The sequence below is a fragment of the Pseudopodoces humilis genome, chromosome 5, assembly GCF_049639895.1.
Source record: "Pseudopodoces humilis isolate 2021_Gansu_Grassland_sample_001 chromosome 5, ASM4963989v1, whole genome shotgun sequence".
Taxonomy (NCBI): domain Eukaryota; kingdom Metazoa; phylum Chordata; class Aves; order Passeriformes; family Paridae; genus Pseudopodoces; species Pseudopodoces humilis.
This window is the reverse complement of record NC_142204.1, coordinates 6,552,307-6,580,265: the sequence shown is the minus strand read 5'-3', so window position 1 is coordinate 6,580,265 and position 27,959 is coordinate 6,552,307. Positions and strand designations below refer to the sequence as shown.

The 27,959-nt window shown below is 42.1% G+C and overlaps 1 protein-coding gene across 1 annotated transcript in view; it reads right to left on the bottom strand.

The window, feature by feature from the left end:
* Positions 1-956: 956 nt before the first annotated feature.
* Positions 957-27,959, bottom strand: part of ST8SIA1 (ST8 alpha-N-acetyl-neuraminide alpha-2,8-sialyltransferase 1) — a 133,913-nt gene continuing 106,910 nt past the window's right edge. Inside the window, exon 5 of the mRNA XM_005526989.3 lies at positions 957-14,398. Within this exon, the coding sequence (XP_005527046.3) occupies positions 13,912-14,398 (487 nt within the window). The 3' untranslated portion in view covers positions 957-13,911. The remainder of the gene's footprint in view (positions 14,399-27,959) is intronic.

The window sequence follows — 27,959 nt, the reverse complement described above, 5'->3', positions numbered from 1 at the left end:
GCGAAGGAATGCAAGACAAAGGAGAGTTTAGCAGGGCTAGGCAAGGAAATGGTTGAGTTGCCAAGGCAAGGCAAGTGAGAAGTACATTCAAGGACTGCTTGCAGGTGAAAGTGGCCAGGACTGAGTGATCTGTGCAGCCTTGATCTTGCATGGACCGTCTCTAATGTGCACCTACAACACTGGGACTACGTGCTTTCCTTCTAAGCAGAACCGTCATTCTGGTCCCAGAGCCCAAGGGTGAAATGTGAGTTGCCTGCCCAAAATCCAAGACATGCCAGTCCTGGTACCAGATAAAAGCTGTCTGCACCGATGGGCCTGGCTGCATGTGAGCTGTCCTGGGCTGGCTCTCATGCTCCTGAAAACTGAGGGTACAGAGAAGGGTTTCAGAGTTGTAAGAGGAGTAGCAAGGTCAAGGAAAATCAAGGAAATGCCAGGAGAAAAAGGGTATTACATGCTAGGTGAGGAGGGGTGAGCAAGGTAATGCAAGGCAAGGAATGCATTCAAGGGCAAGGCAAGGCAAGTGAGAGCTAGGAAAGGGAGTAAGTCCTAGAAGGATGAGGAAAGTCAAGGCTGGACTTGGACAAATGAGTTGGGAAGTCATGGCAGGGGTTGGATGAGCAAGTCAATGCAAGATAATGGAGGGAAGGAAGGCCAAGGGAAGGCTACAGAGGGGGCAGCAAGGCAATGCAAGGCATGGAGAAGCAAGGCAAAGTAAAGGAATGATCAGAAATGGCAAAGAAATGCTTTTTGGTACCTACCAGGCTGAGGAATCCTGCTCCAACTGTCCCTGCAGTGGCCAGGATTATCTGACCCTTTATCCTCATTGTTTTTAAAGGGGGCTAAGGTGGGGAGGTTTAAAAGGTAAATGAGAACAGGAAATTACCTTGATTGTTTGGACATACTGGGTTAGAGAGCAAGGAACAGAGAAGAAAAAGAAGCCCCGCAAATACTCTTAATTTCTTAAAATGGTAATATTTATTTGTTAAGATAATTAATTTCAAATAATGAATAACATAATAGTTTTGAAAAGCTTCATCAAAATTAAATTAAACAATGAGCCTGTCCCTTCTGATCATGCTCATTAAAACTTTGCAGCTATGAAAAAAGGCATGGGCTACTATAAAATCATTATTTGTTTCCATCCACTTGCACAACATTATAAATAAGACTTTCCTTATAAAAATCACGTAAGATGCTTGTGGCACATTTTGTAAAATGCAACTAGAAAAAGACAAGATACTGTTAATAAATAATACATTCAATAACAAAGCAATTTTTGCTATTGAGAGACATCTAGACATTTTGGGGTACGGTCACCATGAAACCACCTGAAAAAGGGACATTCTTCAAAGAAGCACTGCACAGTACTTGAAAAATGAACAAATTCTACTGACATAATCATAGAAAATACATTATTGCAGGGCAAAGAAAGAGATTCCTTTAGTCCTTGGAATAGTGTTGGCTGACAGCAAACATTTGCTACATTGGAGAGGGAATTAGATTGAAGCCCTAATCACAAGACTCAGAACAATACCACGCTTTGGGATGTTTAACACACTCCACACTAGTATCTTTGCCCCTGAACATGCCAAAAAACCAATGATTTGAGATGTTCACCCAAGTGCTCCTGTCATTTGGACACGATATCCAGCCTGTAAAGCTTACACACATCAGAAATGAGACAATGAGTATTACATGCTGGGCACTGGAGGTAAAACAAATTCATGGAATTATGCAATCTCAAGGCATAATGGTTTGCATATCTACTTTAAAATCACCTCAAGACATCAAACTACCACATTACCATCACATTTTTTCAATTAATTGGGCAAGAGAAGAAGGAATGCAAATGAAAGTACTAGAATTTAACAGCTAACACTGACATCCCACATCACATGGCTCCTTTGGGAATATGGTGTGAGAGAGCAAAAATGGCAACTGTGCCCAGTCTGTAAAGAGCCAGGAGAAACTGTCTGTCCTGCCAGGGCTTTGCATACCAGCATTCCTGTAAACCACTGATCCCAAATCAGCTTGTTTTATCCAAACACTGAGCTCCTTCCCAACACCTGTTCAAGTTTTGGTAGCACCACTGATCCAAGCACTGCTTTCTTGAGCACTCTACAGATGATAGGTCACGGAAGGTGACAGCTGGGACCTTGCAACTACAGGGAGAAGCAAACAGAAGCTTTCAAGTAGTGCTTCCTGGGCTGCTTGCCTTCAGATAACATAGTTTGTTCCCAAAGTAAAACCAGGGAGTTGGGATAACCCCAGTGATATTCACTGGTCCCCTGGCTGAGCGGATGTTTAAGATGACTGCAACTCCAACAACAAATATTGATGCCTTGTGAAATCACCGACTTCTTGTAAATACCTCAGTGAGGTAAATGCAAAATTGACAATTTTGAAAAACCTTTGCACAGCCCATTTCTGTTCTGGTCAAGCACAAAACTTGCCCAAGCTGTGGCTGTGTCTGCAAGAGATGGAAGGGAATTCACAGTTTTAGTTTTCACTTCATCTTCTAGCCATAAGCAGCAAAATGTAACAAACCACAGTCACTTATCTCCTGGCACAGGCACAGACTATTGGATGCAGGATGTGGGATGTGGGATGTGGGATGTGGGCAGGAAACATGCAGCATGGCTTCACTAGTGAGCCTGACTGATCTCCCAGCCAGTGCAGCCCCGTGAGCCCATGCCTGGGAATAAATGAGATATGCTGGAAATACAAACAGATTGTCCCTTACAGTGCTGGAAAGAACCAGATTTAACTTTAGGAACAGAGCAGTTTTTCTATTACCATCCTAATGGTAAGGGCCACGTTACCAGATCTGAGTCTCAGAAGGAAAAACAGTCAGAAGGGAACGTGGTTCACTGCAAAACCTGCTAAAAGTATCTTTCCATTTCTCTTCCCTTCTCTTTTCAGTATTTTTACACTACAGAGCTCATACTAATAATCCATCTCAGGGACACAACATTCAAATAAAAACACATGCATGTTTTTCCATTCATCATCATCCACATGCTACATTTCACAGTTCATTAAAAGAGCAATGTACCACTCTAGATAAACATCACAGCAAGGCACCTTTCATTTCCTTGGTGTCTTTGTTTGCTTGTTTTTCTCTGGAGCTTTTGGAAACAGCCAGATGGAAACAGCATAAACACAGGTTAAAACCAGGTGTCTGGTATGTGTAAGAAACAAAAAGGTTTAGTAGTCCTTGTAACTTCCATAAGACATAAAATGAAAATAAAAAATACTTGTATTGATGCAGATTTTTTTTTATTATTTGAGGTAAAGGTTAGTGGTTATGGGTTAATTTTAAGATCCACTTTGCAGAAGGTCCAGAGATTATTCATTTTACCCTGACCAACAGGACTGGACGCATCTGTGCACGCACTCCAGTCTGGAGAGTGGGTCTATGCTAAATGGTGGGACAGTTACCTTTGCAAATTAAGTGGAGAGGAACATTCAAAGTCCTGACTACTCTCACTCATGCCAGGGTTGCTGACAGGGAACCCTGAATTCACTGCTCAAAAGTTAAGAGACCTCTCTCCCAAAACAACTGGAAAACAGAGGATTATATTTATATGGTTCTTTTGTGCCTGTTACATGAACAGTTGGTAACCATGGCTCAGATTTGGTCCCAAAATTTGCATGTGGTTTTAGTCCAAAATTTATCCAAAATTTCTTCATAAGAACAACTTGTCAGGGTGGTATTGAATATGTGAAAACGAGGTCTGCTAAGTTTTGCCCCTAGATAAAGATTGGGCCTGTGGAGCTGTAATTCCAAACATAGTATTTGATCACAGCAAGGATTCTTGAACATATTAAAAAGCAAATTTCAGATGCAATTTCAGCCTTACAAGAAGTCCATGATTTGTCTGGAATGACTCTCAATTTCCTACTAGCTGCAAAATCATTAACACTAGTTGTTGTTCTCATGTAGATCAGCGGGAAAGAATTATTAAGGATTTGGTTGAAATTTGAAAGCAAACTCAAATTCTACATCAGGTAGCTTTCAAAAGGCCCACTGAACTTTGAATATATATTTGACACTCTCACCTCATGGTTACAGAATTGGGTCTGGATAAAAGGAATTGTTTATATTACTTATATCTGTAGTTATTATTTAAATAATAGCTGCTGTATGATGTGGTGTGGTTAAATATGGAGTAGAGACTAGACAAGGTAGAGTCTTGTTAGTCTCTAAAAATGGGGGGAAATTATGCCTAATCGATTTTTGCCTTTTTCCTTTTATATATATTCTCTGTAGTCTTTACACATCTATTTGTAGTTCTGCAGCCTAATATTGTATTTTAGCTAGCTTCCCCAGTACTTTTCCCTGCCCTGATAGGCAGAAACACAAAACACATTCCAAGGCCCCTATCCTATCTTGGTTCTCCCTAAAACCAAGGTTGAGACCAGCTCTTCAAGATGTATTTTTATAAACAAAGTTCAGTTTCCTTCTAAGGGTGGAGGGGACAAGATTCAGAGGGTTGAACTGGGGGAAATTGCCTTATGGCAATTTGGTGATTTTTGTCAATTATGCTAATTTGCTAAACTTATAAAACTGTATTCACCCTGTGTGGGGGCATGGGCATTTTGTGAATATTTTCCATGACTGCCCCTGCAGGCCTCCAATAAGGACCAGCCTTTTTTATTACCTCCTATACTAATATTATCTCAAAAATGTGTTGTTTTCTTTCTAGGTTCTTTAAGCCATCAGTATGGCAGTTACAGGCCTTTATTAAGGAGAAAACTCCTTGTTCTTAACTGAAGTTGAAAGCTATATTGGAAATAAATTTCTATTTTATTGAAACAGCTCATTGAGTATGAGTGTACTCAGATATACCAAAGATTCAAAATGTGATTATGTTCAGTTTAGGATAAAACCCAAAGACACCTGACAGTTTCATAAACTGGGGTTTATGAAAGCCAGAAAATCAGTTTTTAAAGAGAAAAATAACTTGTTGAGATTTTATCACTGAAAACATAGGTACTGTTATGAAAAAAAATATTGTGTACAAAACAGAAAAAAGCATAAGACCAACTTTTTTAAGAAAACCAGCATTTGAGATTAGAGTAATGCCTTTGATATAAATTGTCATTTACAAAACAAGAGAGAAGAAATAGGAACTTCTTCCTTGCAAATACTATCAGAAAAGAATTGCAGTTGAAAAGCAGGGGGAAAAGATCATCCCATTCCATCAATAAAATCTAACAAAATTATGTGATTTGCTATTGATAACAAAATTATTTGCAGACATCAGATCCATCAAGAATAATAAATTACTTGAGGACATCTAATTCCTAGTTACAGCCAGTGAATGGTGAAGCTTCCCAGTGTAGAAAAATCCTTTTTTCATTTTCACTTGGCTCATCCAATACACTTGACAAATTGAAGAGCTCATGGATCACTTCCATGAAACAAGGAGGTGACACAGATCATGATTTCATTCCAATCTGGGACACTTTCATGCAGCAGAAGTTTGAAATGCAATGAGATATTTGCCTTACAAAAGGAACCAACAAACAGCATAAACAGCTCAAGGTCTGTACTCATTGGGAAAAATAGATTGGTAGATTACATAATAAATTACAGAATTATGATACTTTAACTAAATATCATAATCTGGCAGTGCTTTAAAATAACTTAGAATTTTCGCAGGATGAATTCCCTCAGGTTTGAGAACAGTCAACTGGTTAAAATCCAGGCAATTCTATTGATTTGATAGAGTCAGAACAGTGAAAGAGAGCAGAGAATCCGGTTTATAAATTGAAGGCAGAGAGGAGAAAACCTTATTTTCTCATTAAAAATCCACAGCTTTTCCCTTTCTTGCAATCCAGGTGCTCCCTGGATGTAATGTTCCTATTGTACTTCCTAACAATGGGGGAGAATTTTAACACAAAAGCATAATTTCACTCAGATAAAAAGGATAGCTCATTTGCTTGTTTTCACTGTTCAAAACAGATAACCTTAATAAAATTTCTGAAGTTTTTTTCACTTTAATTCCCAAGCATGAGTTAATTAATTCTCACAACATCTGAGCTAAAAGTAATCTCCATTCACCTGACAGAGAAATCACTACAGGAAGAAAGACTTCAAAACTCTGGGATAAGCAGTAGTTTCCACTACTTCATTTAATTATGAGTTAATAGAGTAACTAGTACTAGGAAGATGTAACATGTTGCATACAAATATTGATAAACCTGAAGTGGTTTTTGTCCCTCTATTAATTTTTTAGGTTTAAAGCCAGAGGAAAGTTCAATGTAGTGCAGAGAAAATTTTAAGCAGCTTGTGAACACAGCAAGTCTCACCCCATACAAGAAGTACCGAGGGAAAGAGAAGCAAAAGAATAAAGACCTAACACTAACAACTTGGGGTTCAAAGCATTTAAACCTATGTTTCCATCCCTTTACCAGAAATACTGTGTCCTTTTGTGCTTTTATCTCCTTTCTGATCTTCGTCTACTTCTTTGGCCACCACCACTAATGGCAGCACATAAACAGTCACAGATTTCAGAAGAGCTGAACCTCTGTCCTGAGCTTGTTTTTTTCCCTTTTTTTTGGACTACATCTGGAGTATAACGGGTGTTTTTTTAGGTCTATGGGACAATCTAGAATTGGAAGCTTTGCAGAAGTATGGACTTGAATACAAAGCTAGAAGTCAGAATAAGCTGGAAACCAGGAGAAATTCACATATCTTTTAGCATGGTTTCTTTAGTTTTTAGTGCATTTTAGGAGAAAAAAAAAATAGGGGATATTTTTCACATGAAAAATTTTTGCAGTTTTTTTCCTCTAAATGATTTTAAAGTAATTCTTCAAGATACTAACCAGCATCTGAGTATAAACTTCAGGCTATTTTTCTTATATTTGTGTAACTGTGTGCCTATGTATTATTTAGGGAGTCTCTAGAGACCTCTGAAAAGGCTGAGAGCTCTGACTGACTTTCTGCTCCATTTTCAATGCAAGGTGACATGTATGAACAAGAAAAAAAATCTCCTGTTTCTGCCTTTGCATGGAACATTTATTGGAAATGCTTATGGAGTGGTAGTTTCAAGAGCACTGAAAGCTGACTTAATCCAGTATTACTTCAATGGGCATTTCATTATTGATAGAAATAAAACCACAGTGGTTTTTGCACTCTGCAGCATCAGGAAGTCACCTTCCAGTGATATGCAAGTCTCATACTCAAGATGGCTTTTGAATACTCAGATAAAATTATTTTTATGTATATGTTTTGTAACAGGCCAAACCATGCAGTGTCCAAATGATAATACACTGAAGGACATAATTTCCAGGCATCTCCATGCTCATTTAGTTTTCAATACAAAGTCCAGGCCTTTAAAACCAGTCAACATGATTGATATGTACGATCAGAGTCCTTGCAGGGCCTTCACAGAACGAAGAAATATCATTCAGCAGTGGGAGACATCAAACAGGCAGAGGCTGTGGCTAAAATATCTTTTTTTTTTTTTTTTTCCTGTCAGTGCAGCACACTCTGTATCATCTGCCCAAACTTCACAGCTCAAGAGGCAGGAGTCACATGCTCAAAGGAGTCCTGCCAGACTACTCCAAACGAGCATTTTCCTGAAAACTGGATTATCTTCTGGAAGTTTTACTCTGCGTACGATGGCTACCCAAAAAGAAACTTGTGTTCCTGAAGAAGGAGTGTTTATTTTCAGCACATGGAGGGTTTATAAAAAAAATAAAAATAAAAAATCAAGCATTTCCTAAAAAACCATATGCACAGAAGAAAAAAAAGTTGTGATTATGGCACTTTTGCAGAACACCAAATTCTTTGTTGGAGATATCTGAGTAGAGACAAATTGGTGTCTCGGTACTCCAGATTATACATTTATTTTCAGTGAAGAATTTTCATTTAATATCAAGATAATCACACAATAACAAAGCTGCCTGCAGAAGGAAGATCCCTTAAGTTGTTGGTAAGAATTCAGCTTGAAATGTAATTCTGTAATTGTTTTCTTCCAGTAAACAGAAAATGATGCAACTCATCTCTGCTATGGGTCCCATCTGACTGAAACAATTAATTGAATATACAATTAGAAATCAGAAGGAACTGTCCAAAAGGCACTCCAGTGTTTTACTGAACACCATCTAATTCATAAACCCAGAGAACAATTCCTAGTGGCGCTGCTTTTTTTAACTCACTCTGGATTCACTCACAGGAGTTAAATCCAGGACAAAGGGGGAGGGAAAAAGGGTTTAACTTGGTAGGTGAAGATATCAAATAACACAGTAAATTCCACATGGTTGGAGTGCTAAAGGTTCCCTTGCCTTAGAGGGTCCCAGACAGGATAAATATTCATCTCAGCAGAAAGCTGACCCCCTCCACAGCAGAGGGAGTACACAGTCAATAATTAAAAATGCAGCTTTAATAGGCCTTCCTGAGACTTGCCAGGGATTTCAAGTGCTGCTAGAAGCAGCTTGTCTCCAAAGGGATGAGCTACCATCATTTCCAGTAAGCCCAGAACTCCTGACTGTGAAGCAGGACAGGGTTTAACGTGCCATGGGTAATTATCTGGGATCACAAGCTGGTCATGGAACTGCATCCCCTGGTCCTGAGCCCAGTCAGGTGGGCACTGGGCAAAGCCACAGCAGTGGCCACAAGGAGCAATCAGCCTTTTCCACCAGGGAAAAAGCTCCAGCTCCTGCTCTGTCTTGCACAGCTGAGCCTCACAGCCACAGCTGGAGTGTTTTCACAGTCTTGCAGAGAATTCAGAATGGTCAGAAGAAGCCTGAATCTGGCAGTGCCTCTCTCCTGGCTGCACTCAACCAAGCATTTTCAATTAGCAACACTCTTTTTACCCCCACCATAACAGTTGAAAAGCAGAGTGGAATTCATTCTAAAGCACATGCATTAAGCTGAAGAGCCTGAATACACGAGGGCTCAGCCTGCTGCAATAAAAACTGATGGAAATGAATAATCAGGGAAGAATGAGTAGCTGTTTAAATTCTCACTGCTGCCAAAAAATTATCAGCCAGAGAGCATAGGAGGTTAAGCCTCATGTTGGCTCTTTGCATTCCACTTACGGAAACAAATTTGTTAATATTTAATAGAAAGAACTCCAAGTCTTTTACTAATTGTTCTGTTCAGAAACTACAAAAAAGTCAAACATATGATAGATTCCAAAAGCTAAAACATGGAAATTCAAGGACACAGATATTATTTTACAACGATTGCACTGAAAAACATATCCTTCTTCTATCCTCTTTCTCTTCTCCAGTGAGGGAATTACCAACACCTGGCTGAAACTGATTTGGTTTTTTTTACTTGGAGTTATTTTGAACTCTTAGTGGATATGTCAGCAGTTTAAAAGAAAAGCTTGTTCAAACAACAAAACATACTAGCTGCCTTATGGCTGGATTTTTAAAAATCACACTTCTATCCCCAAAGGGAATGGTGATCTGGAAGGACAGCGAAGACAGATCCTTTAGGACGATGGCTAGGGGCAGAAACAGAAGTCCATGTTAAGAGGAGGTCACTGCACACTAGGACAGCTACAGTACCCAGAATACCCCTGAAACAGTCATGGAGGTGGGGAATAAGCATTTCTGGACAAAGCCTGATGAATTTTGCTTACTTGGAAGTATCAGCTAATGCAAACTCCACCATATGAGTTTTTGAAGGAGGCCATGGTTCAAGATGGTGGCTGGTTAATTCATTTTATATCTGTGTTATGATGTGAGTGACAGGAAAGAACAGCTTGTCCTTCCTATTACCTGGACTTCTTCCAACACTTACTAATCTATTAAGCTGAAGAAGAATCAGAGAGGCAGCAAATGGTGAGATTGCTGTCACCTCCTTCATTTTCCTCACTTCTAGATCAAAAGTTCCCTTAGGCCTTAAGGGCAAGGGTGAGCTCGATATTAAGTTAGTATTCAGGAAGCTGTTTCCAGGAATGGTTTTCCATAAGTACCACATTTCAGGACACTGAGTTCCAAAAAGAAGATGCTTTGCTTAGTTTCAGCTCTCACAGAGGTGCTAACTCAGCTGCCTAGATAACAACATGAATTTTGAGAAAAATAACAAAAAGATGAAAGTAGTCAAAAAAACCCCAAATATTTCCGTATTTCCAAAGGCTTAGACCTTTGACTTTACTAGCTGCCTCACACCAAACTTGTTATCTTCATTCCACCAAAAATATAAAAATACAAAATTCATAAGCAAGAGTTCTTAGCACTGTAACAAAGTCTGTGCCAAAATTAGAGATGTTTTTATTCTCATGAGCACACCTCTCAATCCCTTCTCTAGGATTTTGCTTTGCTGGTTGCTGTTTTGCTTGTCTGATCTAGAAAGAGCTCCAATAGGCTTCCTAATCAACAAAGAGGGAAAGTTTTATAGTTTTGTCAGAAGCTCAAAAATTGGTCTTGATTTCCTCAAGAACATAAACAGCCCCAAAAAGATTGTATCAAGAGGGATTTCAGTGCATACCTTTCTTGTAAAGGTATTTAATTTATTCTCCTTACAAACATGGGACAATGATTCCTATGCAGGTAGAGCAATATTCCAGCATTTCTGTCCCTTGTCAGCTCTATGATAAAATCAGTAACTATGAATATTAACAAATCATTTGGCCAGTCTGAACCAGTATTTTTTTTGAAGATGAACTGCAGTAGCTTTCAACCTGGCAGATTTGTGCAGCTTTAGCTACACTATCAGGGAAATTCAGGGACTGGCAGTGAAAATAGAAGTGCTGCAGGAGGGAATTTCACTAATAAAGATTTCAAAAGACTTCACTAAAAATATAGCAACACTAGAAAAGACCTCTCTCCCAAAAGTGGATAAACTCTCAGGCCCTTCCATGCAATGCTGTATTTCATATGAGTGATCCTACACATGAATTGCCCTCTTCTGAGACATCCACAAGGCGAGATCCACAACCCACATGGATGGAGAGCCTTCACTCCCAACATTTCTGTCAGGTAACAGCCACTCTTATGCTCCCAGCTGCTTGGTTTTGTCTTTCTGACTGTTCTGGCCATGAAAGACTTGCAGTGCTCTCCTGCATCCCTTTTTACCTGCTGGGCAAAAGGCTGATTCTTGGTTTGTGTTTCCATGGACTGGCAAGTCAGCTAAACCAGATTTTGCCTCCCAAAAGTGGCATTTATTTTTGTTTCTCTCCTTTTATCAATTTCCAGTTTTCTGGAAGTTAAAGAAAATTGTTTACTCTTGAAGCCATTACTTGCTCATCGAATGTGGTTGCCTTTGTACTGTGTATGCCAGTTTTACTCACTATATATAAATGTGAACAGAGCCAGAATTATAGATTTCTCCAGTATCAACCACACATCACACACAGACTGGGTCTCTCCTGCTCCTGTAATTCCTTGGTAGTTATCTCCTAGCAAACATCAGGACTGCAGACACCAGAAGGCCTCAGGCTGAGTCTTACAGAGGTGGGGAATACAACACCTCCAGATATCCAGGGCACTGGTTTAACATGAACAAGCCAGATCTTATGAAACACTGGACAGAGTTTTCGTATAAAAATGCTTTTTCTTCTTATCCCATTATTTTCCCAACACATGGAACACATAATTACAAAGGGGTTGGAGAGCTGTAAGAGAGGTTCAGAAGTAAATTTCTAAGTACTGGTAAAGATACCAAAAAATGACCAGCAAAGAGGCAGTTCCCCCTACTCTCCTGGTTCCCTCACAAGGAAATGCTGGCATCCTGCTGAAGTGCCTTTTTTAGTACATCATATTCCAATTGTTGTTTCCACAGATAATGAAATCTATAAAGCACTAAAAAGCGCAAACTTGATGCACTCAATAAAAACCAATCAGGCACCTCTTTGTCTCCAAGAAAGGCAGCTCAGTCAAATCCTGCCACAACAAGCAGTAAGGAAAATATTTTACTTTTAAATCCTTCCTCACCGAGTCCCCCCATCATAGATAATGCACTAATGAAATTAAATTATTTATCAAGTGATGTTCCATCAGTGTGCTGACTGTACTTTCAATTAAAGCATGGAAAAAGACAACATGGGCTATGAGGTACATTCAGATTCTATCAGAACACTAACTAAAACTCAAAAATCCCCACATTACCCTTTAGCATTGCCCTGTAATCCTATGAAACAGTGCCCACTTTATGCTTGGAATATCCATATTCCAAAAGAAAATTTTTATTATGAAACATAGGTTTAAAAAGAAAAACATGACTATTTTTCCCCCAGTTTCCTACACAAAGAATTGAACTATTCATATTTAAGGAAGAGCCATGGATTTAGCTTTTTTAAAAAATTGTTTATATCTACAGAATTTGCAGCTGGTAGTGTACAAGGAGAGACCTTAACACTTGAGAAAACACATCCCCCCAAATAATAGAACTTCGGAGATAGAACAGCACAGGAAATTCTTGTGGAAAGTTGATGACAGTTTTGTTGTTCCAACACCTTGACTAGATTTTCAGTAATAAGAAAGAGAACAGTGATATGGATTTTTCAAGTTAATGGTGGTAACATCTTGCAGATTAAATTACACTGCAGACTGAGCTGGGATTCTCCTCTTGTCCTTCAGCACTAAACCAAAGCAAACAAACAAAACAATTTGTCATTACCATGGTGAGAGGACCATCTGCTGCCCAAGTAATAACCCAAAATAAAACAGTCCTTCAGGCACTGTGCACACTGACAGAATTCACCACTATGAGCAGGGCTGCCTTACATCAGGCATGCCCTTCTATTTTTTCCTTTTTCATGCTGGCTCTGCAGCTTTTCAGTGCTCCCAAAGGCTGTTTTATTTCCCAGACTCTCTTTAAGCAGAGACAATCTCATGTGAGAAGTACAAGTCTTTAAGGCTAACGTTACAATCCAAGCAGAAGAGCAAGTCACACACAGAGAAACAATTTTTGAAGCTTTGACTAATTTTAAATGACACATTCATTTCTGTAATTTTCCTATAAGCACATGAAGAACCTCATTCTGCATTCCACTGAACCCTTCAAATACCCTCAACAGTCCATGAACATCTGGAGTCCAAATGAATACAGAATTAATCCCTAAGGCTGGACAGCAAAACAGGTCAGGAACCATCCCTGCTATGAAAGTCACTGTGGAAATCTTGCAGCAGGTCACTGAAATCAGGCTGCACTTCACTGCTGGTTTTATAACATGTTTTCTTTTCAGACCAGTTTGCTTAACCAGCTCTTGCCCACAGTACAGCACTGGCATAGCTGTGAGTGCAATGACCTGAACTATCCTGATAAAACCTACAACACATAGGTCTATCCATCCCCAGTAGCAAGGCATTCCTATGACATTCTAACCAGATTCTTAGCACCTTAGCACTGTCCCAAGAGTCTTCAGAGAGCTGATGGTACTCAGCTCCTTGGGCTTTTAAGCCCTTCCTTCCCCTTCCTCTTGGGGGGAGGGGGAGTGACACATTTAAAAAAAAAAAAAAAGAATAAAAGGAAAATAAACAAAGATTCAATGACACACACATGCTGTCCTACACACACACAAACAGAGGAAATAAGCAAGGAGAAAGGAAAGTTCTACAGGGTGCTGATCTGGAATGAAATGGAATTTGGAACAGATAGTCATATTTGGCACTGTTAGCAAAAGCTTATGAGTGGCCTGGTGACTCTCTGAGCCTTAATGCCCTTTTTACACTTGTCACTTAAAAACGTCCCTGGAAAGTTCAGCTGTGCTGCTTCTGACATTGTTTTCCCACTGCTGCTGAATGGACTTGATGGAGAGATACATTTCATCCCCTCCCAGTTCCATAAAGCACTAAATAAGGACATATTCCATTTGGCCTTCAAGTAGCATTTTTATGGTCCATGCAGATCCCTTTAAAAACAACCGACATAAAACAGAACTCTCTGCTGGAGAGCATGGAAAGTAAAAACTACTGCATCTCCCAAATTGATTCCTATGATTCTCAGGCTGAAGGCTGGATTAGAGGGTCCTCACATGGTTCTAGCTGCATTCTCAGTACCCCACTTTTATGAAGAAACCAAAGCTGTAGAAATTCCTCCGGCATGGCATGGAATCCGGAGTCAGGCAGGACATTGTCATAGTAATGATGGCTGATAAACTTGCCGTGCAGGTCCACTGAGAACGGCCAGAAGCCGTAAATTGTTACTTCCTCACACAGACCAAGGGCAGCGCTGACCAGGAAAAGTCCCGTGGAAAGGCGCTTGGCGTGAATACCTTTGCTCTTCCAGAACTTGCTGATGTCCCGCAGGAAGTTGGGGTTGGCAAAAAGGACTGCCTGCTTGGCACCGAAATCCTCCAGGGTGTAGTAGACGCGGAGGGAGGGTCCTGTCCCTGTTTTCATGGAGAAGGCTGGCATGTAGATGTAGCTGTGGTTATAGACCTTCACGCTGTCCACAAAGGCTTTTCGGGACCACAGCAGATTCTGGAACCTGGAAAATCACAAGGGAAAATGAGTTGGTCACACATAGGTTTTCCCAGATGTTTCATAATCCTAAGGGCTGCTCTCCATACCCATATTTACAAATCACTGCACACCTCTTCCAAGCCCAGAGAAAGTCCAGACAAACTTCTGGCTGTCTGACACTGCCTCTCTTCTGAAAAGAGACACCTGAATAGACAGCTGAAAACTATCTGGTATCCTGCTAACTCCGAAACCTTTCTGATTTCATATTTTTAAAAAAACCCAAATGAACACTGACAACGTTCCATAAGACTCAATTCTTTTTAGCAATATTTTTCATCTGCCCAAAAATCAGCTTAGATTTTTCAGGTACGGGAATCTATAAAAGAAATCTTCAAATCTGTGTTGTTCTTGTTTCCTAAAGGCAGACTAAAATAAGAACCCAGGAAGATTCCCAGGAACCCAGGTTAGAATAGGAAGGCAAGGTGTATGTACAGATTATTTTTTTTTATATGAAAACAGCATATTACAATTTGTTTAATTGCCAGTAGCTATTTGCTGATGGCTGCTTTATTCCTGATGCTTGACTGACAAACTACTCCACAATTAGTATCATGGACTATAAACTTTCCTTGTCATATGTTTCCTCCCCACCTTCATCACTTAAAATATCCAAAGCCCTCAGAGTCTGAAGCTTACTACACTAAAAACCACTTTTGCACAAGCCTCACACACTCCTTTCATTGCAGCTAGGCTGGTCCCCTGAGTGCGATCCCTAATTTTTAACTCAGCTCCCAGATGTCTGTGTTGCTGCCTCCTCTCCCAGTTTCCTGCAGCCAAGACAGATATGTCATGACTAATTCTCTAGTCATACACTAGAAGAGCTGGGACAAGAAAGTTGAATCAGCACTGGATTTTTTTTCCTTTCTGTTGTGCAGGCAGCAATAGGTATAATAGTATGTTTTTAAATGGTTATACAGAGATCAATTTCATGTATAAACCTCTTTGAAACTATAACAAGAACGACACAAGCAGGTTTAAATAGAGTGCCCAATTACCTCAATAAGCGTTGAACAAAATTTCAGCTGCAATGATTGGAAACAAAAAACCCAAACACCTCCAATAGCATTGAAATGTCTCATATGCCAGGTTTTTTTGTAGTCTTTGTTTTGGCAAAAAAACCCCTTGAAATAGTCTTGATAAATTGAAAGGTTGACATTTTTAATATGAAATATTTGGTCTCTTGATTTGCTACAAGAAGTTTCTTGAAAAACTTCCTGCACGTGGTATTAGAATGAACCAGATGTATTTCTGGTTTGAAATCTGAAGTCTGTCTGGGTCTTCACTGCTTCTTTGCTCTGCATATCTGCTCCTACTGCATGGTGCTGTTTGCCTATGGAGACAGAGCCACTCACTTCCAAGCAAGATATCAATTCAATCCCAACCTACAAACCAAAAGCCAGTAATTTCATAACTTACTGTATTTGGCATTCTTTTCTGTAGAACCAGCCAAGACAGAGCTTAGTGTAGAAAGCCAGCCAAGACCAAGGTGCCATGGCAGAAATTCATTGTCTGCCTGTACCTCTCCACATGGGCCTATCCCTCCATTACTTTCAGACCTATGACTGTTCCCCAAAATAAGCTTTACCAAGGAGCAGCAGGGCAACCTGCAGATTACCAGGTACACGAATTGGCTCCATCCTACCAAGTTTATTTTGTTTCCATCAGGACACTGTCACTGAGGGGGAAAAAACAAATTTAAAAAGAAACTTCAAGCTTAATACCTTCAATATTCACCTAAGTGCTCAGACCCCCGGTACCCAAATATTGTTCCAATATCCCTAAGCACTTTGGAAAGGTCCTAAGGCCAAGAACAAGCTTTCAGTCCCCATTCAGTCACTGGGAATTGCAGGCTCAAACTTCCTTCCACAGTAAAGGGGTGTTGAGCAAACAGCATGATGTTGTGGGGTCCTTGCACCTTGGCTGAGGAGAGGCCAGAGGCACATTCACAGTCACTCCTGAAGCACCACGTCCTTTCCCACTTAGTGGGAAACTCTGTAACAGTGGCGGCCAACAGCTGGCCCGAAGGTCTCAGAGTTATAATTAAACCCAATTTTATAACTGAAACAAAACTAATTAAACCAGTGCCTTGATCATGTAACTCGACCAATTGGGGAGCAGGTGAGACGCGAGCGGCTATTGGCTGGTTGGCCGGGGGGGGGGGGGAAACAACTGGTTCAGCCAATCAGAGTTAACCGCGCAGACCTCAAAGCTATTTAAGCAGAACTGTACTCAATCAAAGGCGCCTGTTGGCACGAAGTGGGGTGAGTTTTGTTACATTCCTGTCTCCAACACCAAAGCGACAATGAGCGACCACCGAAGCGATGCAACAAGCTGCCGCGGATATTGTGGGGAGACAGAGGGCAGCAGGGATTGCTGCCGGCAGCCTGTAGGGCTGCGGAGAGCGGCGGGGAAAGCCGCGGAATCCCGGCGGAGCAGCGGAGAGAGCTGCAGAAGGCGGTGGAGAAAGCTGCGTGGGTCTGGACCCCTCGTTTTTGGAGTAGAAGACGCTGTTGGGAAAAACATCTGAGTGTGGGCTTCGGTGCAGGAAGACCTGCTTATTAAGGTATGGACTCTTCTTTTAAAGAAACTTGTGGACGTATTAAGGCAGTTACAAAACTGAGCATGACGCGAGGACGGCGGTGGGGGCGGCGCTGGCAGCGAGGACAGGGCACCGGGAGCAGCAGCGGGAGGCATGGGCGCCGCAGCTGGCGCCGAAAGAGAAGGTCGGAAGAAGCAACCGGGCCGAGTTGCGCTGCCGGCCCGTGCCGTCTCGCCCGGGGATCGTCATGCGGCTGCAGAGAGCCACGCTGCTGGTCTGTGCTGGGATGCACGGCCAGCGGAGCACGCCGATCGCGCTGAAGCCGTGCCTGCACCCTGCGCGGACGTACCTGGCTGCTGCCGCGCCGTTGTGTCGGACAAGTGCTCGGGACTGCTCCGGATGGCGCTGGCCCCGAAACCGCTCCTCAGTGGCACGCGGCTCGTGCCGGAGCAGAGCGCCCTGCTCCTGCACCGACAGCTCCTGCACGGCCATTTGAACAGCGTGTGCTGCAGCCGCACACATCCCGCGTCCGCATGGATGGGCTTGGACCGCCGCCTCCCGGAGGTGAGTGGCTCGGCTGCGAGACGGCGTTTACGACACAGCCTCCCTCGGCATGCCCATTCGCCGCTGTGATTTGTGGGCAGACCCTGGAGACAAGGGGACGCGCGTTTTCACGGAGGAAAAAGAAATAACTGTGAATCATGGACTGGACTGCTGCGAAAGCCGCAGCGGAGACGCCGCGGGCACCGCCCGCCGTGGAAGCAGCTGAGACGGAGTTCATCCTCAGGCGCACGGGCTGGGACGACAGGCAAGAAGCTGAGGGAGGGACGGCCATTATCCGGAACTCCTGCGGCTTCCTCCTGCCGCATTGCCGGCAGAGCTCCCCAGCCGCCACTATCGGTAGCGCCTGTATCATGTATGGCTTTATCCATGCATGCTACCACCCGAGCCGCCGCCCTCAGCATCGGGTGCGCAAGCGCAGTGCCCGAGCACACTGACCCTGCGGCTGCTGCAGCCATCTCTGTACGCCGCGCCTTGTATCGCCGCTCGCTCCGCCCCTGCCCGCAGTTGATTGGGCAACTGCCGCCCGGCCCGCCCCTGCCCGCAGTTGATTGGGTAGTCGCCGCTCGGCCCGCCCCTGCTCGCAGTTGATTGGGCGGCGCGCGAGCGGAACCCAGAAGTGAAGCGGCGCTCGGCACCGGGAGCTCTGGTGCGGAGTCGCCAGCGCTCGAACCCGAAATATTGAGGGGAAGGTTGCAGGCACTGTGCACTACGAGACACCACACCGTGTCGCATCCACAGCTAGGGCTCGAGAAGCCCGAGGGGTTTTTTTCATTAACAGACTCACAGTATCCCAGTGGGGAGAGTCGCGTTACAGCGCCCTTGCTGTCCCACGATAAGACGCGGCCATTGGCAGTTTGGTATTGATTAACATCTCTACGTGTGATCCCATCAGCTTTTGGAAGCGGATAAAATTAGCAGCTATTGCAGATCTTAACAACGCTGAAAGGATTTCCGTGCCCGTGCCTACGTTATCATCGGCTGGCCAGCAGCCTGCGGATGGAAGGTGAAAGCATTCCCGGTGCTGAGGGGCGACAGGACCACACCCGACAGGTTAAATCCCACGGAAACTTTCAGCAAGCATTTGGACACCAGGGGTGTCTGGCTGACTCCAGGCTCAGTGATGTAGATCATCTCCTAAGCGAGAACATCGCATAATTATTTTACTCTATTTCCTTTGGGAGCAGTTTTGGGATTATTCTCCCACCTCTGGGTAGCCCTCCGGGGTCAGTTTGTCCTCTCCCTTAGGATGGTCTGGCCCCTTCTGAAATCTGTCTAATTCACTTGATACTTGCTAGTATTATATACCCATAGAAATAATCTATTGTAAGTTATTTATTAATGTTTGTAGTAATCTGCAATAAAATAAACTTCCTTTGCTACTACACAATTGGCTGCTGCTATTCTCTGCCATACTAATGATTGATACTGTTCGTGATTGCTTAACATCATTGTCATTGCTTGATATATGTACATCTCAATTTTATTAATCACATCCACTTGCTATTGTTTTTTTGCTAGTAGTACTAACCTGTAATAAGGTAGAGAAATTTAGAGGATAAAAGTCTCCATATTTTTGTTCATTATGGAGTCCTAGAAACCAAGGTCAAGATCCCTACTCACCCATGAGGTAGCCCATAAGGTTGTGACATATTCCCAAACATGTGCTTAGCTCCCCTCAGCATGCTTCATGGTGCCATTGGTAATACAAGTGAAACTACAGTTCAGGATGTGACAGAATGTTTTGCTGGATGCGCGTGAAGCTGTAAAAATCAGTAACGTCCCACTACAGACAGGGTCACATATGAGGTTCAAGAAAGGGAAAACACAGCTGCATTAATCAAATGGCTTGTCACCCACTGAAGATACTTGGGAAGAGGCTGCTTTCTTCATTCAGATCTGTGGTGTTGCAGGGTTTGGCTGTGGAGCACTGAACTACTCACAAGGCCAGAAGTAGCATGTGATATGAGCACTTGTCTCCCCAGAAGCTGGGGGAAGGGGATATAAAACAAGATGATGGAATTAGGTACTTATGGTTTCTTAAATACTGCTGACTTAGGTTATTCTGAGGATAATGGATTTTCCACCTATTTATTGAAAAAGAAACGTATCCTTGTTTACTCTCTTAAGAATGGTGAAGATGTATTCTAGATCATACGGTTCTAAGGAAGTAAGGATAACTTGAAATTTCAAAACTTCAGAGTTTATCAGAAACTTTCAGAATCTCAAAATTATTAGCCTTATGATGGATTTCTTTTCCTGGGTAGATAACCTGTTGGTGTCTTTGTTAGTGGCCCTTAATTTATACCATTTACTTACCCCTGTTAATTATTTTCTAAATGTCTGTCAGTGGGAGTGTATATGGATATGCACGATTTTCCTCAGATTCAACAGCTTTGAATAGTCTGACTTTGTTAGCTAGTATTTTTGTTATTGTAGTTTGCAATCAGTTAAGAGTAGCTGACAAATTCAGGATGTCATTTTTTGTATCTTGAATTGAGTTTTGTCTCACATCTTGGCTGAGTGCAGATATTAAATCCTCAAAATATCATAAGTAATTACTGCTGCATATGGGGACCATTTAGGGATGTTCATGCATGAAATAATGATTTCTTATAAGTATGTTGTAAATAAATAATTGCATAATAGCAAGTCCATATGAGGAAATATCAATCACGGTCAGTGTTATTGCAGGGTGTTGTGTTTATCCAAGTGGCAGAAGTGCATTACAAATGCTGATTAAGCAGGGAAACAAAGTAATAGGAAAGCACAAAGCTGAATGCCACTGTAACATATTTATGTGACCTTTTGATAGAATCTTACCCACTAAGTGCTGCAGGTGAAGTGAGAGGAGCTTCCACCTGTAAAGTTATACTTAAAGAATACATTGGTGTTTTAGTCACTGGAGGTCCAGTGAATTTCAATGTGTTGATCTTCATAAAGCAGAGCTTCCAGGTGTCTCCATGTTGTAGGCCTTACAAAGCAGTCATTGAAAGGCTCTTTAAAAATGCAAAATATTCAAGGGTGGTTTTAATTTCATATTTTTTTTTCTCTACATAATTTTTATTTTCCTTCTTGTGAATATTTAAAATATCAGATTTGGCAAATTATGTTTTTCTAAGTGCAACAGCTTATTTTACCCACTTTAGAGAGATCCATCATACAACACATGTTCCTCTTCAAGCTTAATACTTTGATCAAATAATATTTGTAAATAGAAAGCATTCTTCAACCTGCTGGCACTGTAAGCGGTACAGCGAATCTGATTTTTGTCAGGCAAGTGTAAAGGAATAGCCCTTTGTCTCCTGTTCTAACCATTTTATTCCCTGTGCATATCTGATGGACATATGCAGACAGGCTGACAACAGATTTATCTACAGGCCAGCAGAAAAAATTAAGTAATACCAGTAGAAGTCTAAAGAGGAGTAAGTGTACAATAAAAAACTGACAAGCCCTTAAAGAGCTGAAGGAAAAGGGGAGCTCTTTGATAATCCTGGCCTTTGTTGGCCTACATTTTCTTTTTATCACAGAACAAATATTGAAATTAAAAATCCATATAAAAGGTTTGTATTTCTAGAATAAGTGTACTTTTTCTTTTCTCCCTCATGTGCTGTTTGGAAAAATCTTAGGTTTTATTAATGCATCTATATATTTTCAACCTCTGGGCTTGCTGAGCAGTAAAGGAAGTATGACCAACTGGAGAAACTGTTTACCAGAACCACCTCCTCCTCTCTGGCACGGTATTGGTTTGTCACTGCTGAAAGTGGAGGCTCAGGGCTGTAAAGCATTTTGGTGGTGATGAGAAGGAAGTATTAAACACAGTCTCCTAGCCATGAAATGGCTTTCCAACGATTTTCTCACACTTCCTTAAATATTACTGAATATTACTAAGCATTACAGAAAGACAGTGCACAATTATTTGACCTAAGGGGCTTTGTGCCATTCCATCCAAGCCAGAACTTGCCCTTATTACCTCTTATGTATTAGAAGTCACACAAATAAAAAATTTGCCAGGTTTCATCTCAGAGGGCAGTGTTTGTTCAGATTACCTGGCTAGCCCTGCCTGGACAGCATCTCAACCACGTATTCCTACATGTGCAAAAAGCATCACATGCCTTCTTCCATCAAGGAGTTTGAGCCCTACAGAGGTAATTTCTATTGTGAAACACAGAGGCTCATAATACAGTCAATACTTGTGCTGACTGCCAAGGCCACACTGCATCACTGCAAATGGGACTTAATCCCCGTGACCTGAGAGCTCTGCAAATTTGGCAAACTGATGTTACACACATCCCTGCATCTGGCAGATTAAAATATATGCATGTCTCAAATGACACCTTCTCATCAGCCACACAGGCTACAGTTGGGATACCATCGCACACTGGAAATCAACCTTGGCTGCTTTAGGTATCCCTCATACCATTAAAACAGACAATGGCCCTGCGTACATTTCAGAAAACATGAGACAATTCCTACAACTTTGGGGAGTGTCGCACTATGGATGCTAAATCTGAACCAGAGTGCCTGTTGTAGGTATTACAGGCTACACAGAGCTCGATCCTGCCTGAGAGCTAGCCTGAGAAATTCATAGGAGGATTTCAAAACAATCCTCAGAGACAGAAAACAACTGCCAGGTGCTGTTTGTCTGTCCTCTTGTTTTCCTTGCAGGAGAAAGTCAGGAGGTGGTGTACACCACTGACCAATGATGGTGATGTAGCAGTTAACTAACCAATAAGAGTTTCTTTTCTGTATTTTCCACGAACTAATCTATAAAACAAAGCTAAAGCAATAAACTAAGGAATTCTCCTGATCTGACTCCTTGAGAGTCTGTGTCGTCTCTACCCAGCCGTTCCTAATTAGAGCGACATCACGCCACACTGGTATTCCCCACTCACCAACAGGACAAGCCATCGTGGAACATGCACATGGCACTTTAAAATGAATACTTGATAAACAGAAAAGGGGAATGTGTGGCGAATCCCCAGAGAGCAGAATGGCAAGTGCTGTTTATACCCTGAACCACTTAATAATACTAGAAAATTCCCAGAATCCAATAATATTAAATCACTTTGTGATACCAAATCACCTAAACCCAAAGTAATGGTAAGAGATACGATCACTAAGATCTCTTGGATAGGTTCATGGGATCATCTTACTTGGGGGTGAGGGTAGCTTGTGTTTCCATGGACACCAGAATGTGATGGGTACCAGCCAGGTGTGTTCGCCCTGCTCGGAACCTGAACAGCACCTTTCTGATGACACTCTAGCAGACATTGTGGTGTAGTGATTTAAACAACTTGTGTACCTGCTATGTGGAGATCTGGGACAACTTATTTAAGGATTCTTGTCTATTTAAGGACATTAACCACAAAACCAAACTAAGACAAATTGTTTATTTTCTTGTGATTCTAAGGTTGAATTGTAAAGTTGTGAAATTTTAACTTTTAATTTAGTAAGTATGGGGCATGCCACTTTGAGAGTTTGTATGGCTGGTAATCCCATTTGACAATTGGGTATGATTGTTACATCTCCAATGATACAATATCATTGTGTATGTCAGGGGGGATATATCAGGATATATCCTTGTATATACCAGGGATATATCACGGGCTGAAACTATTATCACAGGCTGGACTTGTTGAGTTGGGTGGAAAGGTTGAGGTTTTTTATTTGTGTCATTGTGAATGTTTCATACATAGTGCAGTGTTTGTCATCCTGTCTGCAAGGTGCCTGCAGAGGATGATACTGCTTTTTGTATCTAAAACCAAAAAGGGGGAACGGTCGTGGCCAACAGCTGGCCTGAAGGCCTCACAGTTATAATAATCCCAATTTTGTAACTGAAACATAACTAATTATACAAAGTACCTTGATTATGTAACTGGACCAGTGTGGACCGTTGGGGAGCAGGTGAGACCGCTGGGGACGCGAGTGGCTATTGGCTGGTTGGCTGGGGGACAACTGGTTCAGCCAATCAGAATTAACAGTGCAGACCTCAATGCTATGTAAGCAGAGCTGTACTCCATAAAAGTTGGCTGTTGCACACGAACCTTGGTGTGTTTTATCGTATTCCTGTCTCCAACATCAAAGTGACAACTGGGAATTGCAGGCTCAAACTTCCTTCCACAGTAAAGGGGTGTTGAGCAAACAGCATGATGTTGTGGGGTCCTTGCACCTTGGCTAAGGAGAGGCCAGAGGCACATTCACTGTCACTCCTGAAGCACCATGTCCTTTCCCACTTGGAACTAGTCCACAGATTTTACTTCAGAGGGTAAATAGCTGTGGTCATTCTAAACCTGCATTTTCTGGCAAATTTACCATTAGAAAAGCCCCCCACAGCTCAGGATGAACACATTAAAATTCCTCAGTCTCAGAGTGTCAGAGACTGTCTCTGAATATTAATTTGATATCATTGCCACAATGTTTGCAATTCTTCTGGATAAATCTCCCCAAATACCTTAAAGTATCAAGAAGTAAACAGCAGTGCCATGAGACCGGTTCATGGGGAGGGACTCCATGCAGAAGGGACAGCAGCTTTTGTCACTGTACTGCAAACGATCCTTCAGGAACATAATCATCTCCTGGAAACCCATGCCTCATTCCAATGATTTGGATGGCAGTGCTGGTAGTTTCCCACCCAGTTCAGCAGATGGACATTACACAGGTGGCCAGAAGCCCATGGAGAAACATAAAACATGCTGATTATGGCTGGGCTGATGGTCTAACAGCTAAAAAGCTGCTGCCCATCTTGAGCACCTCATGAAGGGGACATACAGAAACAAATGAAAATTTCTGTTCCCTATTTGTAAAAATGGGAGTGCTCTCCAGCATTCTGACACTTCACAGGCTGGATAGAAGCTTGAGAAATATGGGGACAAATGCTGTGCATAGGCAAGTTTCTAGAGATAGTGCTGGAAGCTCAAGGGTGTTTTCCTTTAACTCCCAATCCAGACACGGAGTCCTGCAGACTTTGAAGGTACCATAGCACACCCATCCCAGCAGGCAGTGAGATGGCCACTCCATGCTCAACAGAGAGACCAGGAAGGCTTTCCCCTGGAAGCTTTGTAGTGCCCACAGGAGCACAGCAGTGTTTGTCTCCTTCATGTCCTGGCATAGACGTCACCAGACTGGTGCAGCCCTTGCACCCACACGAGCACAAATGCCTTCCCTTGTGCCAATCCTCACCCAGAATGAGAAGCTGCTGGTTCCTGGTTAGTGCTGGCCTCTACTGAGCATTCAGTCCTCTGAGTGGCACAGTCCAGAAGCTGTGCAGCTCCACCACACAGACACAGCTTCCCCAAAGAAATGCATCAAATGATCAAATGCTTTGCACAAGAGTGCATCTCAGGCAATGTTATCTCCCCAGCGCAGCTTGGAGCAAGAAACAACTGAATGACTTTCAGGGTCCTCCCCTGACCTTCTGCAGTCAAGCTCACACAAACATGTGGTGGGGTTGTTTGCATTTGGATAAAACTGGAGCTGAAATTTTCCAAGCCTTGAGTAGTACCTGGAAATTCCACAAGCAGCTTGGGAATTTGCAATGATGTGTTCCAGCAGCTCCACAGCCCAGAGAGGCACAAGTGACTAACCCTGGTGAAAACAGATTACATACAGCAGGTCCAGCCCAGACACTTCTATTTCCACTGCACCCATCAGTGGACAGTGAGCAACTCAAATCATCAGCACCACATTTTTCTGTCAGGTTCCTAGGAAAGATCAACTTAAAACTAGGAACTTTCAGCAGCATGTGGAGGCAGAGTTGCACAGATATCTGAGAAATCATTTCCTTGATACCAGCTGGAGAATTCCCTCAAATGCTCTGCTCTGCTTTTCCAGAGAAATATTCATCCAGGAGAAAACTGCAACAGCACATTGTCAGAACAATCAAAGACTTAAGAGCAATAAGTGTTTCAGGTTTTGTTTTTAATCTGGTTTTAATGTTTTTATTGATGTTCTTTAGCAGATATTCAGGGACAGGGCTGCTCTCTGGTATGGACAGACAGTTCTCAGTAGCCATAAGGAATTTGCAGTGACATTGAGCTAACCTTCTTGTGGATAATTATGGCAGCATTCTCCTGCATCTTGGTTTCTTTTTGATGTCCCCAGAGAGTCACTATCTCATGCCTGTGACGATTTCCCAGGCACTGACTCTGTTGGCATCTGCAAAGTCACAAGTTCAGCATTCTGGATTAATTGGGAGTGGAATTATCAGAGCAGAAAAAATAAAATTATGTAATGAGGAGAACAGCTCAGACACCAAAGAAATAGTGTATTATTTTAAAATTATGACAGATAGAGCTCAAGGAAATAGAGCAGAAGGCTCTAAGTAAAGACTTATGCTTGTCATGTCCCCATGAAAAACAATAACTTCACAAAAACTATTTAGATAATTTGATGTCAGCATTAGCCAAGAATGATTTAGGAATTTGCTGCAGCTGTTGGACTCTGCTTACAGCTGGGGTCACAAGAAGTCAGCTTGCAAACACACATCTGAGCCTCCTCTGCTGTGACAGAGGGGTTGTACTGCAGTAATTTCTCAGAGCACTGTTCAAACAGCAATATTCTCCTTAATGCCGTGCTCTCACTCATACCCAGGTCTCCTGGATGATGTGCCCCTCTTGGGCTTGTGCAGACAATCTTACTGACATGATGCCTTGAGAAGGCTGACCTAGACAGAGTTAAGGAATAAAGTAGGTATTTATTAAAAGGCCTTAATGCATACACCTTGAGCAGTTCAAGATCCTGGCCAGGGCTACACCCAAAATGAACACAAACTGGTCACAAAATGGTTGATCGGTCACAAGGTCTCACACTTTTATAAGTTTTGGTTCATTTGCATATTGGAGGTAATTGTCCAATTATAGCTTTAGGTTTTGAAGTTCCATCATCCTTGTTTTCTTTCTTCAATTCACTGTTGTTTATACTTTTTGGGCCTGGAGCTTGTAATGGTTCTCTTTGGTCTCATGCTGGAAAAAGATCGTTTTGTCTACCTACCCTGTGAAGAAAACCTACTAACACTTAATATGAAGCTCAGAGTTATGCACTAAAGCAGCACAGAATCTGAAAATATGAAAGGTAAAACTTAAGGCAACAGACACACATACTGTGTCTCAATTAATAAGTAGTTTTCATGTGCTCATTCCACACGTGGGCACTTCTGGCATACTTTAGGTGCACGGTAGACTTTCTATTTGTCCACACAGGGAGCCAAAATTGACGACTTAAAGCACTATAAAAGGACCCCCTTATTTTATCCCAGCTTTCCCAACTACACAAGCCACTGTTCACTCACCTTAAGTCTGGCTACCTGATTTAAGAATTAATTATAATCCCATTAAAGTCAATGGCAAAACCACCTCTGATCCCCAGTACTCTGTCTAACCTCATTTCAAACACCTTCAGCAGCAGGGATTCTCTCCTGTTCTCTCTGTGGGTCCCTCCACAGGCACCATGGTCTGGGAGCTGAGAGCTCATGGCATGAGTGGGGTGATGCTATTCCAATATTTTCCTTCCCCCTTGCCCTTTCTCCCTCCTGGCTGTTTATGGACCGGATGCTTGCTCCTCTCAGGGGGTGACTGACTCCCAAACTCACTCCAGCTCATCCCTTCCATGCATCCTCCAGCCTGCTGAGACCCCACATTGCTTCTTAATATGGACAGGGGCTTCCAACCTCAAGGAGCCTGTTCTTCTCTGTCCTCTCTGATACCAGTAATTAAAGACAAATTTGCCTCATTCTCCTTTTTATAATTTTTTTTTTGAATGGTGCTTTCCAATGCAGGGATTCTGGGTATTTCCACCATCGATTTTAAATACCCAAAAGCAGGGAAAAACACTCTTTGCAGTGACTTTCTGGGCCAATCTCTTTCTTAATGATGGACTGTCCTTAGTTCATGACCTTAAGAACAATTTGATGCATTCAGAAAGTCCAAAAAGACATGGCAGAGGTGTGTTTTAATCCCCATGAAGATGCAGGCTCCTTTTCTGACTGAATTAAGCATTAACTACAGCTTTTTTAAAACCTCCACTCATTACTGCTCTATGGTCCTGGAAATAATATATATAGTGCCAAGGGACTGGCACTATATTCCACTTTTCAATGGAACACACAGCTATTCTGTACAGCAAAACAATGAAACATTAAAATCAGTGTTCACTGGTATTTTGGGACTGTGTGTGATCCCTATTCTGCCAACTCAAATTAAAATGTGCTTTTAATAGCTACTCTTTCTAAAACCAGCAGAAGTTGGTCCTAACATTAATCCTTTCTATTATCTGACAGCTTGGATCTTAGCTTTCAGAAGATGAGCTGCTCATCTTAGTCTGACTCCTTGAAAATTGTGGCTGCTGTAGTCACATATGAAATAATGAAAAAGGACAGGCAGAACAGCATGCATGTAAATTACTTGTATTGTTAAAATTGCTGCCTGGT